Raw genomic sequence first — 18,362 nt, 5'->3', positions numbered from 1 at the left:
GCTCCTTTAGGTATACTGGGCCAAGGCCGTTTAGGGTTTTAAAGGTCAACCACAACACTTTGAATTGTGCTCGGAAACGTACTGCAGATTGAGAAACAGCAAAATCCTAACCAAGTAACTCCTATTCAGTAGGACATACTTACAGGTAAGTGGGGTTGGGTTTGCAGCCTAAGCCTAAAACCTAACCCAAGATTTGCCCAGATGAGAGACATTGGATATGGCAGATCTCTGAACATGACAAGTTCTTTTTGTTATTCCTTCTAGTGACAGTCCTGGCTATTTTCCATGAGCTTCATGTTGATACAGATCTCTACACCCTCCTCTTTGGTGAAAGTGTCCTAAATGATGCCGTGGCTATAGTTCTCACACAGTAAGTGCAAATGCTGGGATCTTTTGTAAAGTGAAAATGTTGATTATTAACTTACAAATGGAGGCCATCATTATAGGCCCCTCCATACAGGTGCTTTTCCCAGAGGGTATTCAGTGGCATGACATTGACATGCTAATAGTGTGTTAATGGTGGCAGGCCATTTCAGTAGTTGTTCTGAGATGCTGCCCCAGTATTATTTCACTATGGCCATCTATTGCACTGTAGCGCAACAAAAGCAGGACAACGATGAATAAAAAGTTGGGGAGTTATCGGACACACACTGATTGGAAATGAAGTCCCAAATGTTTGCAGGTGTAAAACAGTATTGAAAAGGAGGATCACATATAACCATTTGGCCCGTCAAGCAATTCTGGGCACTGAGTTGCTGAGAAAAGGAACTCTGTGAGGGATAAACAACAATGCCCAGAATTCTTTGAGGGAAAGAATATACTTAGAATATGCTTTAAAGCTATACTATGTGTGCAGTCCAAGGCCACATTAACTCCATACGTTTAAAGCACTATTGTTGCTGTTTAGTTGTTTAGTCGTGTCCGCTTCTTCGTGAGCCCATGGACCAGAGCACGTCAGGCACTCCTGTCTTCCACTGCCTCCCTCAGTTTGGTCAAACTCATACTGGGAGCTTCGAGAACACTATCCAACCATCTCTTCCTCTGTCGTCCCCTTCTCCTTGTGCCCTCAATCTTTCCCAACAGGGGCTTTTCCAGGGAGTCTTCTCTTCTCATGAGGTTGCCAAAGTATTGGAGCCTCAGCTTCACGGTCTGTCCTTCCAGTGAGCACTCAGGGCTGATTTCCTTAAGAATGGAGAGGTTTGATCTTCTTGCAGTCCATGGGACTCTCAAGAGTCTCCTCCAGCACTATTATGCCCCTTTAAATAGTAATTTTGCGAGCTGTTCAGTTTATTCATTTATTGGAGTAGTTTAATGTTTCTTTTAAGTTCTGCGTTATCCAGATTTGTATATAATTCTTTTTCATTTTTTCTGATTTCTTCCACAATTTTGTGCTTATTTTCTCTTTTTGGTTTCTATGAATTCAATTTTCTTTTATAAAAAAATCTTCTAGGGACTGCTTTGCTGGCGTCCCAGACAATTTTGGAGTCTGTTCCTTTGTTTAGATTAAATCCAAAAAAAACCCCTTAATGCTTTATCTACTGTTTTTTCATCGTTTAATAGTGTTTCATTTAGCCTCCTTCTTATTGATTTTTTCTTTTACCCCTTCAGCCAAACAAACACTGCATTATGGTCAGATATTTTTTTTAGTTGAATTTCAGCTTTAAATATTTTTGGTGTTAGGTCTTTTGCTATCCAAATGGCGAGCGATAAGTTGCTAACCCTCACACCATGTTCCAGGTCTTTTCTTAAGATCCCCTAATCTTCAGGAGATGGTTTAGGGAATTCAACAGTTGTGAGGATGAACTTATACTCTCATGAATGTGGATACAACCCAATACAATTTTTTCCCTATTTAGAAGAATCTGTGAATTTATAATATTTATGTAGGAGTAATATTGGTTGCTATAGAAGTATTTGTCAGTTAGGTACTAATTGGCAAAAGGAAGAAAGAAGATTGATAAGATCTCAACTTGTTTCTTTTGTATGTCTGTTAAAAACAAGGCAGGATATGGCAGAAGTCTCTTTTACAAACAACGAAGTAATTGAACACAGTGGGCATGTTAAAAGCATTTACACAGATTCATAGAAACCTAGCATTCTAATACCAATTAATACCAATGATTATAGTATATTTCCTTTAAAAAGTGTTTTTGTTCTCTGGGTTTAAATATATCCCAGTTATACAGTTTCTGTCCAAAAGGCACATGGCTACCAATAGATTATAAAATAAGCATGTCATCAACAATCCTGTGAATGGTATTACTTGCCGAACTCTGAGAAGATATTAGGAGATCTGAATCCATCTTACGCACTGTATTTAGGTAAAAATATTGATTGGCATTGTGTTGGTTTTTGTGATTGATTGTGTCTGGTTTGGAATAAATTTGAAATGTTACAATGTTGATATTATTGATGAACAGATGTTTATTTGGTAGTTTGCCTTTGTTGCAGTGGTGGATCTAGGGACCACCAGCCACAATGATTTGGACTGTAACTGCAAGGTGTGCAGTTCAAAAGGAATTTGTCAATGCAATTTTGTAAATAGGTGGGATCAGGTATAGCAAATACATTGCTGGTTCATAAGTACAAACAGCATTTCACTATGTTTATTATCTGTTCAATATTAGCTCAACAGAGGTTCACCTTAGGACAAAGCAGGTTTACTAGCCAAAGCCCCTCTCCCTTCTCTCCTTACTGCAAAATGTGAGTTATTTTCTGGGGCAAGAGTTATGAACAATACCTATGATACTTTATAAAGCCTCTGGTGATTTCACTGGGACTCTAATTTCATCTCAAATGCATTTCAGACAACTGTATGAACATTTTGAAAGATGGTATGAAGGTGAAGAAATAGAGGGTAACAATGAAAATATACACGCACACACAAACACTTTCACAGCAGTCACAGGAAGACTTGGCAGCACATTAACAAAAAATACAGGCAGTAACCATTTGGCATGCCCCCACACACATTAGCAGAGTGCGCAAAAGTCTGCCCCCCCGTTCTGCCCTGCCCCCTGTTCCGTCCCTGTTCTGCCCTCTTCCGTGTCCAAAAGGACCCGCATGTCGGTAGTTGCACATTAATTGGACACGCACAAAATGGTCACTGCTGTTCGGGGGGGGGGGGAGGAAGAGAGCAACATTAGGCATGGGGCAATAGTCCCTATTAACACAAGACACAGATTATACAATGTATATTGAAGGAACAGCTACCCTGGTGCATCAAGTTGTCACAATCAGTACATTTAGACAGCAAAACCCTACATGAAACCTTGAAGTTGTGCAGCGTTCAACTAAGTTCTATTCAGAGTAGACCCATTAACATCAATGTACCCAAGTTAATCATTTCCATCAATTTCAATGCATCTACTCTGAGTAGGAATACCACTGGCTATAAACCTCATAATTAAGAATTTCCTAAGTAAAGATGAAAATCATGTTTTAATTTATTTAATCTGCATAAATTTGCATATGACTAAAGCAGTAGCTGGGGGTGGGAAGAAGTCATTTTCTTTGTTTTTAGATGGTGCAGTCTGAGGTTCCACAAATAAAGAGCCTGGTGAGTTCAAAAACCTGGAACCTCACTGCAGCAGAGATATCATCTAAGCAGCAGCATTTCCTCTTGCTTGAGAAAGAGGACACTGCTCCTAAGCTAGCGTCAAAAGGAATATGCTAGTACTCTTCTTATTCTGTCTATTCTCTCTCAAACAGCCTGTGACTCAAAATAAAAACCAGAAAAAAATCGCCCAGCTCATTTCCTCTCACGTGCAACCAAATCATGAAAACAGACACCAAAATGGCCACTAAGAACAGCTTCAGGCATCACACCAATGCCTCAAGTGCCTTGCATTGCTGTTCGTTTACATCATTGTAATGTTCAAAACAGACTTCATATGCTCACAGGGCAACCATGATTGAAAGATTTAATTCAGCACAGATTGTGCACAGGAACCTAACATGATGGCTTAATTCCAACCCTTAAAAAAATCCACCCGAATACCAGCCTTGCTGCAATGTGAAGCAAGAATGTTCACACACACACACACACCACCACCACCACCACCACAACAACAACAACAGAAGGCTAAAAATGAATGTTGATGCACAATGATGATATGGGCCTGGAAGAATAAGAAATGATTTACAATGAAATGAAAAAGGTATTTAAATATACCTTCCTTTCATTTCATTGTAAATCATGCTGAGGAAATGATTTACAATGAAATGAAAAAGGTATTTAAATATACCTTCCTGAAGAAACCAGAGGCCTTTCTCCTGGGAATGGTCGGCCAATTGGTGCCAAAGAAGGATAGAACTTTCTTTATGTATGCTACAACAGCAGCAAGAATACTTATTGCAAAGTACTGGAAGACACAAGATTTACCTACTCTGGAAGAATGGCAGATGAAGGTGATGGACTATATGGGATTGGCAGAAATGACCGGCAGAATCCGAGACCAGGGAGAAGAGTCGGCAGAAGAAGAATGGAAGAAATTTAAAGACTACCTACAGAAATATTGTAAAATTAATGAATGTTAGAATGATGTTGGATAGAAATTAAGTGGTCTCCAGCTGTAATGCTTTAATGGAATATGAGAAACAGGCTTAGAAACAGGTTAAAACTTAATGGCAAGGATTTGCTGAACTAACAATTTGAATCAGAATACAAAAAAGGGAGGTATGAGGAGGTTCGGGAAACATGTTAAAGGAAAATGAGAAATGGAAAATCTGTATGTTTCTTTTTTTAATTATTTTTACTTTTGTATTTTTGTTACTATTTTTATTTTTTATTTTATTTTTACCTTTATTGTATTATTATTAAAAACCTTAATAAATATTCTATAAAAAAAACCCAGAAGCCTAAAAATGAATGTTGATGCACAATGATGATATGGGCCTGGAAGAATAAGAAGGCATGCTGAGGATTGTGGGACCAAACCCATAGAGACAGGGAGATTTCCCTTCTTTAAAGAAAGAAATGGAAATGGAATGGGTACCTATATCCTCTGCCCTCACTTAAATATTTAGATGAAGTATCTTCCAAAATAAATGAAGCAGCAGCAGTAGTAGATGCAGGTTTTATACTATCTCTTTTAACTGATAGATGGGAGAAGGATTTGAGAAATAAATGTGTGCGGATTGAGCCTGCATGTGAAAGGTCTTAAAGGAGATAGAGGGCACAAATGTGACTGAGTTCTGAGAGGGGCTGGATAGCAGAATGGAGCCCTGAGCTACAACTGACTGATATGGATATTGAATGGACCCTCAGATTTCCTACTCTCACCTCCTGGAGCAAAGAATGATCAAGAGAAATTATAATCAAGTTCTGTAATCACAAGATATAAGGAAAGATCTCTGCACACAGGCTAGCCAGCTGAATCCAGTGCCCTTCAATGGGAAGTCTGTTTTGACTTGAAAAAATATGTCACCAGAGATCCTTCATTGACAGAGGGCTCTGAAGCCCCACAGTGATCCTGCAGGAGCAGGAATAATAATAATAATAATAATAATAATAATAATAATAATAATAATAATATCTTTATTGTCATTGTACAACCTGTGTACAATGAAATTAAGCAAGCCTCCTCCCCCAATTTTGCTATGTTATTTTTTGTTCAACAGCCTAACAGCCCACGGATAGAAGCTATTTTTTTAGCCTGTTGGTACGGCTGATTATACTTCTATATCTCCTGCCCCAGGGTAGAAGATTAAAGAGGTGATGGCCGGGGTATGAATCATCTCTGAGAATTTTTCTCACTCTCCTAAGGCAACGATCCCTTGCGATGTCATCTAGCAGATTTAAGGGACAGCCCATGATATTGTGTATCCTTGCGATTGGTGAGGATTGCCCTCCCATGCAGATCTCCAAGTGAAGACACAACTATTGGTCTATGATGAAAACAACTGTTGCAATTTCAGTATGGTTTCTACAGTTTAATTTCATTCTTGTTAAAAAAAAAATCAATGCAATGGGGTGGAATTGGGATTACAGCTGCCCACTCCACCCCTGCCCTCCACCCATGGATCAGTCTTTGCATAGAGATCCTCTGCTACATGCATACAGCTGTTGCACAAAAATCACATGTTGGTTAGGGGTGGGGGTAGGCAGTGCTTTTTCTAAAAAAAAAAAAAATTAGGGGTGCTCTCATTTTCCTACTCATATTGAAATACTGCCCTCAATGAGGCCAAACTTAGATTCACAAGATGTTTAGGGGTATGTGTACCCCCGCGTACCCCCAGGGAAAAAAGCACTGGGGCTAGGAGGCCTTAAAGCTTCTCTCATAATACTAGAATTCTTGGGCATTCAATGAAGCTGGATATTGGAAGAATCGGGACAGATAAACCCATGGCATACGGTTAAACTATGCAACTCATTCCTACAGGAGGCAGTGATGGCTGCCAGTGTGGATGGCCTTAAAACAGAACTGGTCAAAACAAAACAAAATAAATAAATAAATCCTTCCAGTAGCACCTTAGAGACCAAGTAAGTAAGTTATTGGTATGAGCTTTCGTGTGCACGCACACTTCTTCAGATACACTGAAGCAGAAGTCACCAGACCCTTATATATAGTGAGAGGGTGGGGAGGGGTATTACTCAGAAGGGTGGTGGGAATGGGTGATTGGCTGATAGGTGTGGTGAACCTGTTGACGACTGTTAACGACTGCAATTGGTCTTACAGGGAAAAGCAAGGGGTGAGATGGCTAAAAATAGCTTTATCATGTATAATGAGATAAGAATCCAGTGTCTCTATTCAGACCAGGTCTCTCCATGGTTTTTTAAGTTTGGTAATAAGTTGCAATTCAGCAACTTCTCTTTCCAGTCAATTTCTGAAATTCTTGTATAATAAGACAGCTACTTTGAGATCTTATATAGAACGCCCTGGGAAACTGAAGTGTTCTCCTACTGGTTTCTCTGTCTTGTGATTCCTGATATCAGATTTATGTCCATTTATCCTTTGGCGTAGCGTTTGGCCTGTTTGTCCAATATAGAGAGCTGAAGGTCACTGTTGGCATTTGAAGGCATACACAATGTTAGAAGATGAGCAATTAAATAGTCCTGCGATGGTATGTTTGATGTTGTTGGGGCAAGTAATGGTGTTGTCCAGGTGTATGTGGCAGCAAAGTTGGCATCTGGGTTTATTGCAGGCTCTGGTACCAGTGTCCATGTTAAGTCTGGTTGTTGTATTATTGTGGGTGAGGAGTTGTTTAAGATTGGGTGGCTGTCTGTAGGCAATGAAAGGTCTTTCTCCCAGAGCTTGAGAAAGAGAACTGTCATTTATTTTATTTTGTTTCGACTACGGCAGACCAACACAGCAATCTACCTGTAACTTTGTTGTTGTTGTTTAGTCGTTGAGTCGTGTCCAACTCTTTGTGACCCCATGGACCAGAGCACGCCAGGCACTCATATCTACCACTGCCTTCTATAGTTTGGTCAAACTCATGCTGGTAGCTTTGAGAACACGGTCCAACCATCTCATCCTCTGTCGTCCCCTTCTCCTTGTGCCCTCCATCTTTCCCAACATCAGGGTCTTTTCTAGGGAGTCTTCTCTTCTCATGAGGTAGCCAAAGTATTGGAGCCTCAGCTTCATGTTCTGTGCTTCCAGTGAGCACTCAGGGTTGATTTCCTTCACAATGGATAGGTTTGATCTTCTTGCAGTCCATGGTACTCTCAAGAGTCTCCTCCAGCACCATAATTCAAAAGCATCAATTCTTCAGCGATCAGCCTTCTTTATGGTCCAGCTCTCCAGACTAAAAATTTGGTGTCATTCAATTTTGCTTTATTTTGAACACTTCTTGACTTTGGATGAATGTTCGCTATAGAAATTTGAGCAACTGATTTTAAGGATCACACAATATATATTTTTTTAAAAAATGAGAAGATATAACTCCAGAAACCAATAATATTACTGGGTCTATATCTCGGTAAGAAAAGGATGGAGGGGGATTACTTCATAGAAACAAAACTAAGATGGCTTTTTATATGTCTAGTAGCCTTTACTCTCTAGCAACCAGGCTTCCCACCATTCCCCAGGTGCTGCTTCGGCGATCAGCCTTCTTGATGGTCCAGCTCTCACTTCCATACATCACTACTGGGAAAACCAGAGCTTTTACTATACGGACCTTTGTTGGCAAGGTGATGTCTTTGTTGGCAAGGTGATTCCCCTTCATGGATCACTGCCTTGCCGTGGCGAAGGGGATTGAATAACTCAGAGAAGCTATGATCTATGCTGTGCAGGGCCACCCAAGATGGACAGGTCATAGTGGAGAGTTTTGACCAAACGTGATCCACCTGGAGCAGGAACCGGCAAGCCACTCCAGTGTCCCTGACAAGAAAACTCCATGGACAAAGGCCTGTAACTAGAACTGGTCAAATTTATGCAGGAAAAGGCTATCAATGGCTACAAACCATAATGGCTATAATAGTTAGTGCTTTATTTCTAGGGGGGGACGCTGCCTGTACTCACCATGCTCTCCCATCCCCCCACCCCGTTGCCTGCTCACACGCACCCCAGCACCATCCAACCGCTGCCGCTTTCCTGCCAACCCATCCACTCACTCCCCCCTTGCATCTTTGCCTACCACCTCCACCATTTCCCGTGGCAGTAGGCACAGTCTCCCAGAAGCAGTTTGGCAAAGCATCTTCCCGGAGCTTGCCTGGGAATCAAAGCACCTCTGCTCTGGTGCAACCTTTTTTATTATCATCAGGCACCTTCCTGGAAGGCGTTTTGGCGATCGTAAGAGGGTCGTGTGAATTTGTAATGTGGAGGTGGGGGGAGGTGGTGATTTGGTGTACCAGTGCATACCGCCTCAAAAAGCACTGATAACAACAACATTGATTGGAGTATTGGTTTCCTGCTATGAGTGCTTCACCAACTACAGTGGACACTTGTGTTGCGAACATGATCCATGTGGGATGCACGTTCGCAACCCACAGCATTCGCAACCTGCGTCTGCGCATGTGCGGGTTGCGATTTGGCGCTTCTGCGCATGCATGACCGCCGAAACCCGGAAGTAACCCGTTCCAGTAGTTCCAGGATTTGGCGGTCCGCAACCCGAAAAAACACAACCTGAAGCAGCTGTAACCCGAGGTATGACTGTACTGCCTTTTTTGGTCATAAGATTACTTGGCAACGGTATTCCATACTCTGGTCATTTTCAGAACCAATTGTTGCAATGGCTTGGGGAGGCCCTTGAAGGCAACTTGGAGACTTAAATTGGTAAACTATGCAGCAGCTAGAAAATGTTTTTCCTTGACACAGAAAGTCTTAATAAACTGTTCTTAAACGCCTTAACAAAATTCAGCAGCTAGATTGCTCTCTGGGCTTCCATTTAGAACTCTCATAACTTTATTTTAAAACAGCTGTGCTGGTTGCCAGTTTTTCACCAGGCCCAATTCAAGGTCCTCACATTAGTGTTTAAAACCATAAATTACTGCACCACTCCAAAATAAGAAAGACCACTGCCTTCCCTATAGGGCCTCCCAAGTGTTAAGACCAGCAGAGGTGTTCCTCGAAAGTTTGGGAGCTGGAGGCCCAGGTGAGGGAACTCCCTTTGGTGACCCCCAAGTTGTGGAATTCCCTGCCCCCAGAAGTGTCAATCATATGCTGGATTCATACCTCTTTGCCCTAGCCTTTGACACATGAGAACTATATTTTTTCAGACCCACCCTATTCTTGTGACTGTAATTTATCTCAAATTGTTATTAATGTTGTATTGTCTAATTGCTGAAACCTGCCCTGGGGCCTTATGGAGAACCATAAAAAATCAGGTTGATAATCAAAGTATTGCCTCTACAAGCAACAGCCAACTATTATTTATGTCTATTATTTATTAGATTAAATACCTCCCTTCATCATAAGGTCTCAGGGCGGTTTATAGAATAAAATACAGAATAAAAACAAGTAAATAATTTTTAAAAAGCAAAACAATAACCCCCCCTTCCCACAGACATGAAATAAGGACTAGGGCACTTGTGACAGATGTGATGGCCTGGGATTCGGATTCGGATGCTGAACCTTAGGAATCCCAGCCTCCACAGGATTCCCTGCTTCCAGAACCAGCTGAGCCGGGGCTGGGGCCTGAGCCTGAAGGGTCCTCACCTGTGCTGGATTCTCAGGTGCAAGCACCAGCTGAGTCTGCTCTGGCTCCTGAGGAAGTGGAGGACCCATTGCCTTCAGGTGCTCCACTCTCAGCCCCGTCAGATGAAGCTGAGGTTGCCTCTGGGTCCAGTAACCCTCCAGCTTCTCCTGAGCTGCAGAGGCTCAGGGCAGAGAGGCGGAGGGAACTAAGCTCCCGCAGGAGGAGTGCTCGCCTCCAGGCCAGGAGAGGCAAGTCACCTGAGGATCGGGGCCGCCCTGTGCCTCAGGGCAGATAAAAGCCAGCCAGCCTTAGTCCCAAGTTGCGGGAGCAACTTTGTTGGTTGTCAATTCCTGCCTGAACCCTGTCCTGCTTACCTGCCGGAGCTCCTGACCTCACCCAACTACCTGCCCTGCATCCAGCTTCAACTTTTACAGACTGCCTCCATACTGCACCTTTGACCTCAGACTGGACTTGGACCTCGTCTCTTGGTTAGCCCATGGGACCAGCACAGTTATGTTATGTCATACTTAGAATTAAACCACTCGGAAAAATAGAAACTTTTTTCTATTTCAGCCTCACATACGTTAAATCTAAGTACAGCAAACAAAGGGCTGGGTGCAATGGTTATCTTTTACATGGCCAAGTTGGGTTTCTCAACTCGCATTAAAGCCATGTGGCTTAGGAGAGTTTATCCGAGTTTCTATCTGAGCAACACAAGTCCAAACTTGCCTTCCATATATGCAGAACTAATTATTTGGATCCCAACTAAATATAATGTCAGCATGTGGTCTCTGCAAACCTAAAGAGGACATTTCTGCACAGTCTAGACAACTGACAGTTTATATAAGATAACTGATTTGCAAGACTTTGGGGAGTAAAATTCCCAATAGATAAGAAGAAATCACTTTTGTAAAGGCTGAGGAAATATTTCTGTTATCTCTAGCTCATAGAAATGACAGTATGCCATTATTATTTTTAAAATACACTTGACATCCAATAACAATTATGACTATTTGTTTTCTTTACTTATCAAGAAGTCACTGCTGTGTTTGACAAGCCTGTTGCTTAAGATAATATAAATGGCTCAGACTTATACCAGTCCATCTAATTAATTATTCTCATACCTTACATGGCATCAGGTATTTGCTCTTATATTTTAACCCTGAAAATTCTGATAGTGAAGATGATTCCTTCTTTGATTTGCAGTACAAGCCTGTACTAAAAAAGAAAAGGAAAAAAAGAAATCCAATATGCCAGGTAGTCTCATAGGGTTTTTTTTTAAAAAGAAAGTCCAATTTTTGTGTTTTCATTATAGCTACAAATAAACAGACAAATAAACAGCTACAAATAAATAGACAAACTCCCCAGCCAAATTCCCCAAAATGTCATTAAAACAAGTGAAAAGAAAGGCTTTCTGTCAACAGTTGCCTTGTTTTGTATTAGGCATGTTCTCATACTCTACTATTGTTCCATATATTTAATTGTAGAATAATTAACCTGGAATGTTTTCATAATCGCCAAACGCAGTTGGAATCTCTACTGTTCAAATACTTTTTGCATCAGTTTATGATTAGGTTTAGTCAATAAAAGAAGAATTTCTTTGGATCCCTAGATTCAGGTGTGTGGCAAGCACTCTCCCGGTAAGAGACCCCGAGCAAATATTTAAAATTACAAAACATGCAGCAAATTAAAGTGTAGGTTTACTTACAAACGCATCAAAGGTCAGATTCATGTGTTTTTCCATACAGCAGCAAGAAAAACTCAGGCAGAAAACCTAGTTACATAGCTTGGTTAAAAATGTTTCTAAACACACAGCCTGAGCTTGGAGCCATCTGGTCTGTTCAGATTCACATGGTGGAAAAGAGATGACAAAGAGAATTTTCTGACCCTCCATCACTCAAGGAGAGGAGTGCAACCTACTCAAGTCTGGCAAAACAACTTACTCTATGGTCTGAACCCCTAGCACCAAACATGGTGATTATATGTGGCTAAATTTCTGGCGCTTTGAAAGATGGGGAAGTCTAAGCAGTGCATTTAAAAAAATACCTCTGTTTCAACACAATCCTACTTATAAGTAAATCCAATGGGGCTTATAGCTAGTTTAGCCAGCCTTAACCATTCACTGTATGAACTACATGATCAAAAGGCTGGCTAGAATGAATTCAGTAGCAATTAACCTACATTTACTTAGCTTAAAAATGTTCTCTACGGGCTAAGTTCTTCATTAATCAAAATTTAATGTTTTAGGAATGCCACTGGCTCTGTTTTTCTTAGGCAAGATAATCTGAAATGTTAGGCATGGGCAAAATGTCAGGAAGAGAAAATATCTGGAGTGTGTAAACTGGTAATGAAAATAATATGTAGAGGCTGCTGCAATAGTCTTGGTCTTGAATACATGATATTATCCAGCTGCTGTTTGTGTGACATACTGAATTTCAGTTCAGCACTGCCAAAGATCCAGGGTTTATGGCTGCCCTTGAAACCTTGGTATTGTGTAGCATTCCTTTCTTCAACAGAATTGCAAGATTTTTGCAACAACGTTGGTATTTCTGATGTATTGCTTTGTTGAAGATACTTTCGCTCCTTCCAGACTTTTAGCATGTGGGACAGTACTACATATTGTCATATGAAAATAATACATTTTTAGTGATCCTGGATTGTGCTTTCTATGTTTTTTTACTACTAGTTGAAGTACATCCATTCACCTTGCAATCATGAGAGCTAAACTGGCTTTGGATGGAATATCACAGGATTTACCAAAGTGACTACTCTTTTTTTTTTAATCAGCACAGGAGTAACATTTATCTTTGAACTGTTATATCTGGATTTCATAATCAACCTGCTCTTCAGGAGCCCACTTGTTTGCACTAATCCAAGTTCTACTTATCATTAACTTGAGAATGAGGTCACAGAATCTAAGATTCCAACTACACCTGATATGCAGCCAGGTGTGTCTTTTTCCTAACAGAGAGACAGAGAGAGAGCTTTAGGACACAGAGAGCGTTTTAAGAGACTGTACATTTAACTGAAGGAATGGTAGGTGTAGAGGCAAGCCTTTCTCATCAGCTCACCAATACAGTGTTCCTTTGCTTCCCCTCAGAACCTCCCAAAGCTGATTTTAGTTTTGCCAAAGTGTGTCCAGAAAGATACAAACAACTATATGTCACATCTAGTTTGGGTCTAACTCATCAACACCACCCGCTGAGATTAACAACAAGAGACATAAAACCTTGCCTTTTCTTGTTTTCTTTGCTTATAAAAATGTGAAATGGTTTTACCTCTTCACAGCAATTTCAAAGTTTGCTCCTGCACTTAATATATCCACTAACCAGGGACATTGCTAGGAGATGACCCACAGGTTACCAAAGCCCATGTCTTTTGTGCTAGGCCACAGATCTTCTGCCCCTTCCCTCTTTTTTAAAAAAACTTTTTTTTTTTTTGCTTTGCATACAGTTTGACTGGCTATAGTACAAAGTACAGTGTCACCTGTACACATATATTATTATATTGTGTCCAGAGTCTTTTACGTATTTAGCAACACACACACACACCTGCCACTAATAATAATAGCGAATTGTCCATACTGCACGCAGATAAAATACAGATACTGCACGCAGAACAATACTGTTAACAGGAAAAGCACATTGATGAAGCTCTGTTACAGTAGGGCATGTGTTAAGCTGTAAGGAAGACACTACCGGCTAAGGGAGCTGGGCATGTTTAGCCTGGAGAAGAGGAGGTTAAGGGGCGACATGATAGCCATGTTCAAATATATAAAAGGATGTCACATAGAGGAGGGAGAAAGGTTGTTTTCTGCTGCTCCAGAGAAGCGGACATGGAGCAATGGATCCAAACTACAAGAAAGAAGATTCCACCTAAACATTAGGAAGAACTTCCTGACAGTAAGAGCTGTTCGACAGTGGAATTTGCTGCCAAGGAGTGTGGTGGAGTCTCCTCCTTTGGAGGTCTTTAAGCAGAGGCTTGACAACCATATGTCAGGAGTGCTCTGAGGGTGTTTCCTGCTTGGCAGGGGGTTGGACTCGATGGCCCTTGTGGTCTCTTCCAACTCTATGATTCTATGATTCTACTTTCCTCTCCATCAGTAGTAGACGGATAGGAAGCATCTGTAATAGCATCACTAAGAGGTTGCACTATCACAATACTGCTTTTTTTAATCTGTGATTTTTCACACCTCTCCAGTTTTATTAACAGGAACGTCACACCCAAGGGTGCTTCCAGACTGTTGCTGTTATGACGTGGCAGTTATTCAAATTCAGGCCTTGCAGTTAAAGCAGATTGAGTGATCTTGCACAAGAAATTCACCTTCCCCAACTATTGGCCTTTGTGTGATGTGGAAAGTGACAGGCAAAAGCATCGGAAGTGAGGGATAACACTTGCTTTGATGCACCCAGCCTCTCATCAAATGAATTGGGATGACTGCTCATTAAATAGCCAATGTCATCTCACTTTCCCTCAAATGAATCAGGATGAATGCTCGATAAACAGGATACCTAGAAGCACTCAAAGTCTCAGGAACTACTCAACTTTCATTCTGTTTTGGGGTACTTCTGTTCATTCTTGCATTTCAAGCCAAATGTCAACAAACTGACAAGGATTCAAAGGAGACCTTCAAATAAGTACAGAGAAAGCCATTGCAAGAAAGACTGAGGAGCTCATTATACTTGCTCTCAGAAAAGTCAGTCGCTATTCTTCTACAGTGTGTTGATCCTAAATATACTTAGACAGGATGAAAAGAAGAGAGGGGTGGCATATCAATATGCTTTAAATATTTCAAAAGATCTCAGAACAATTAACTATATCCATTCTTTCTGAATTTTAAAACAACTCCACAGTGGAATCAACTACCTAGGGAAGTTGTGAATTTTGGAAATGTGGAAGAGGATAAGAAGTAGCCTGCCACAAATGTTTTAGTTGGAAGGAAGGAAGACCTGTCTCAGGAAAATGTACATGATAATATAATCTCTGGGGTCTCTTCCAATTGCATGAGTCTGTGAATCAAACATATAAGGTATGTTTCATAAGAAAGAATAAGCAAGCCCAGCATCTCACATTATCCATGCCCTAGCCTTGCATATGAGTTAGTCTCTAGGTCAGGCCTACACAACTGAAGGTTCATGGGCCAACTGTGTTCCCATCCCTGTTTACAGACACTGGGAGCAATTACTAATGACTTCTTATTGTGTTCCTTTACCACCTGCTTTGGGGAACATATAATGCCTGCCCAACACAATCCAAATGGGGAATGGGAAGGGATGGGAAGAGAATACCTGTTTCTCTTATGCCTATAAGAAATATTGAAGAATGCAATTGACATTCTTGGACAGATACATAGGTAACCAATGTAGATTCCTATGTACCAGTATAATATGTGCATGGCCAGATGCGCCACTCACTGCTGTGACTGTAGCTGCTGGGAGAGGACAGCAGCACATAGAGTGCATTACAGTAATACAGATGTGAGGCCTCAGTCTATGCCAGTTCAGGAACTGGTGCAGCTGTCATACCAACCAAAATTGGTAATTAGCACTCCATGCCATAATGGTCACTTGGAACTCTCATGACAATGATCAATCTAGCATTACTATGTACCTGGTCCTTCAGAAGGAGTGCAGTCCTATCCAGAACAGCTAAGCATCTCAATTCCTTGATTTGGGAACCAATCCCTCATAGGATTCAGTCCTTCATCGCCATTATCAAATACAGTGGTGCCCCGCAAGACGAACGCCTCGCAAGACGAAAAACCCGCTAGACGAAAGGGTTTTTCTGTTTTGGAGGCGCTTCGCAAAACGAATTTCCCTATGGGGTTGCTTCACAAGACGAAAAAATCTTGCGTCCCCCAGCGGTTTTTTTTTGCTTTTTTTGCCCTTTTCCTAAGCCGCTAAGCCGCTTATCAGCTGTTCCGCTGATAAGCCGCTTAACAGCTGATCGCTGGAAGCCGCTTGACAGCTCTAGCACTAATCCGCTAAGCTGTCAATGGGCTTGCTTCGCAAGACGAAAAAACCGCTAGACGAAGAGAATCGCGGAACGGATTAATTTCGTCTAGCGAGGCACCACTGTACAAGCGATAGCATACATTTTTGTGATATGCAAACTAAACCGGTGTATTTCATTTGCAGGTTTTATTTTTCTCAGAAGCTTTGAGGGACAATATTGAATTAGGTTTAGGGTTGTTTCATTTGTTATGCTTCAGCCATTTTAATTGGATTGTTACAGGATACATTATATTCACTCCTAATCTCTCATTACACAATTGCTTAGGATATTGAGCCTTCTGAATACATCAGATTATATATCTAAATAACATGTAAATGCATAGCCCTGTGTTGCTGGTTTGCTTGCCTGTTAAACCCGAATGGATTTCAGAGAGTTCTGTCATAGAGTTTGCCCTCAGGGATGTATGAAACTGTAACTTAGCTCAAATCATCTGGGAATGCCTGCAGTTGTCATGTCCTATCAAATCATACCAGTGCACAGGTATTTCCATCCACTTATCCACAAATAGATTGATAACACTGAAAAATATGAATTTGCTAGCTCAAAATTAGGAGCACTGCTTTGCGAGGCTTGCAAATCACTTCCAAAAGTCAATTATTTACTACAAGTGACCGTGTTGACATCAAAGAAGCCTCATTTCAGAGATTTCTACTGGGAACACTTCAGAACTAAAGTACACACTGCTTTAGCTCAGATTGTTTGGGGAGAAGATCTCCACCCCCTCTCATTTTCCTCTCCTGTTTTTAAGCCTCTCCAGATTTTGTTTTGCTTTTCCAAATAACCTTTCTCCAGTGAATATAGCAGCTTTTCCAAGAGCAAGATAATTGTGTGTGGAGTTAAATTCTGTTTAGCATTGTTCACACAGGTCCACAGGACCTTGAAGTGTTCTTCAGCCATGTTTAATTAGTCCTCTCCAGTGAGCTCTTTACCAAAGACCTGCTTCTGGAAGTAAATACTCATAAAGGTTTGCCAGTCTTCTTGAATGAATACACTAGCACAGGTACAGAGCAAGCTTTCTGTTACCATTCATTCTTCTCCCACCAATGGCAATCCTCTTTGAAGTGCAGTGTTCAAAATTAGCATAAATGATGCTACACTTGTCTGTGAACTTAGGAGTGCTTGAATTCCACAAACATTCTTTCTTTTCAATATTCTGAAAAGTATGCCCCCGTGACATTTTACTTGGAGTCAGGATGTGGAGAGAGCTTTATATCAAAACAAGGAGAAACACGTATTATATTGTAATCTTGAGTTGATTAGATGAGGTGCATCTCTAATAGCAAGAAGCGGGGTATGAACATTTCAAGTGTTCAAAGCTTGTTTCATCCATGATCTTCGACTTCAGACTCGTAAGTGGGACCCACTTCACCTCCGTTCTCTGAATCTATCCAGAATTCTGCTGTTGGAGTCGTTCACCCCTCTTGTTTCTCTGATCTCCCCCCACCCACACACACACACACAAAATAGTGTCATTGTCACACATATGGCATTTTCATTCTGAATCTCAGTTTAAGCAGCTCATCAGCAAGCAAGTCCTGTGGATAAGTTTATCTTTCACATTGTTCTGCAGATCACCCACTAGCACAGTCGAAAAGAAACAGGGGCCAGGGAAATGTTCAGTATGAGCTCTTGCTGGGCACAGTGGGAAAGATTGTGGATAGCTGAAGGTGTCATAAATAAAATATTTTCAGCTTCACCGACTGGTTATACAGTCTAGATCTCCTTTGTTGCAGTGGGTGGCATGCAACAAGTAGTGCAAGAATTTTTGACTATACTGTGGCACTTCCTTTCCCTTTCTCTGCATGCCCACCTGCTCACCCACCAAGTCTACTCTGGGGGGGTTAGGAGAAACCAACAACTGGTTTAGAGGGGAAGATAGTGGCGCACAGGAAGAGGACTACAGTGGTACCTCGGGTTACATACGCTTCAGGTTACATACGCTTCAGGTTACAGACTCCACTAACCCAGAAATAGTGCTTCAGGTTAAGAACTTTGCTTCAGGATGAGAACAGAAATCTTGCTCCAGCAGCGCGGCAGCAGCAGGAGGCCCCATTAGCTAAAGTGGTGCTTCAGGTTAAGAACAGTTTCAGGTTAAGAATGGACCTCCGGAACGAATTAAGTACTTAACCCAAGGTACCACTGTAATGGAAAGGCTTAGTAAGATAGTGTATATTACTTCTATTCTTCCCGAGTAATGTCAAGTGATTGCTACTGCGTTATTATGATAACAATGATGCTGATGATGTTGATGAAGGTCATAGAACTTC

At 41.2% G+C, this 18,362-nt stretch overlaps 1 protein-coding gene across 1 annotated transcript in view; it reads left to right on the top strand.

Annotated features, from left to right (window-relative positions):
• The window catches only part of SLC9A9 (solute carrier family 9 member A9), a 273,537-nt gene that overhangs the window by 72,474 nt on the left and 182,701 nt on the right, over positions 1 to 18,362 (top strand). Inside the window, exon 6 of the mRNA XM_083739541.1 lies at positions 265 to 370. Within this exon, the coding sequence (XP_083595667.1) occupies positions 265 to 370 (106 nt within the window). The remainder of the gene's footprint in view (positions 1 to 264; positions 371 to 18,362) is intronic.

This window comes from Podarcis gaigeae (assembly GCF_964106915.1).
Source record: "Podarcis gaigeae genome assembly, chromosome: 5".
Classification (NCBI taxonomy): Eukaryota; Metazoa; Chordata; class Lepidosauria; order Squamata; family Lacertidae; genus Podarcis; species Podarcis gaigeae.
Note: the sequence above shows the minus strand (reverse complement) of the source record. Positions and strands in the feature narration are given on the sequence as shown.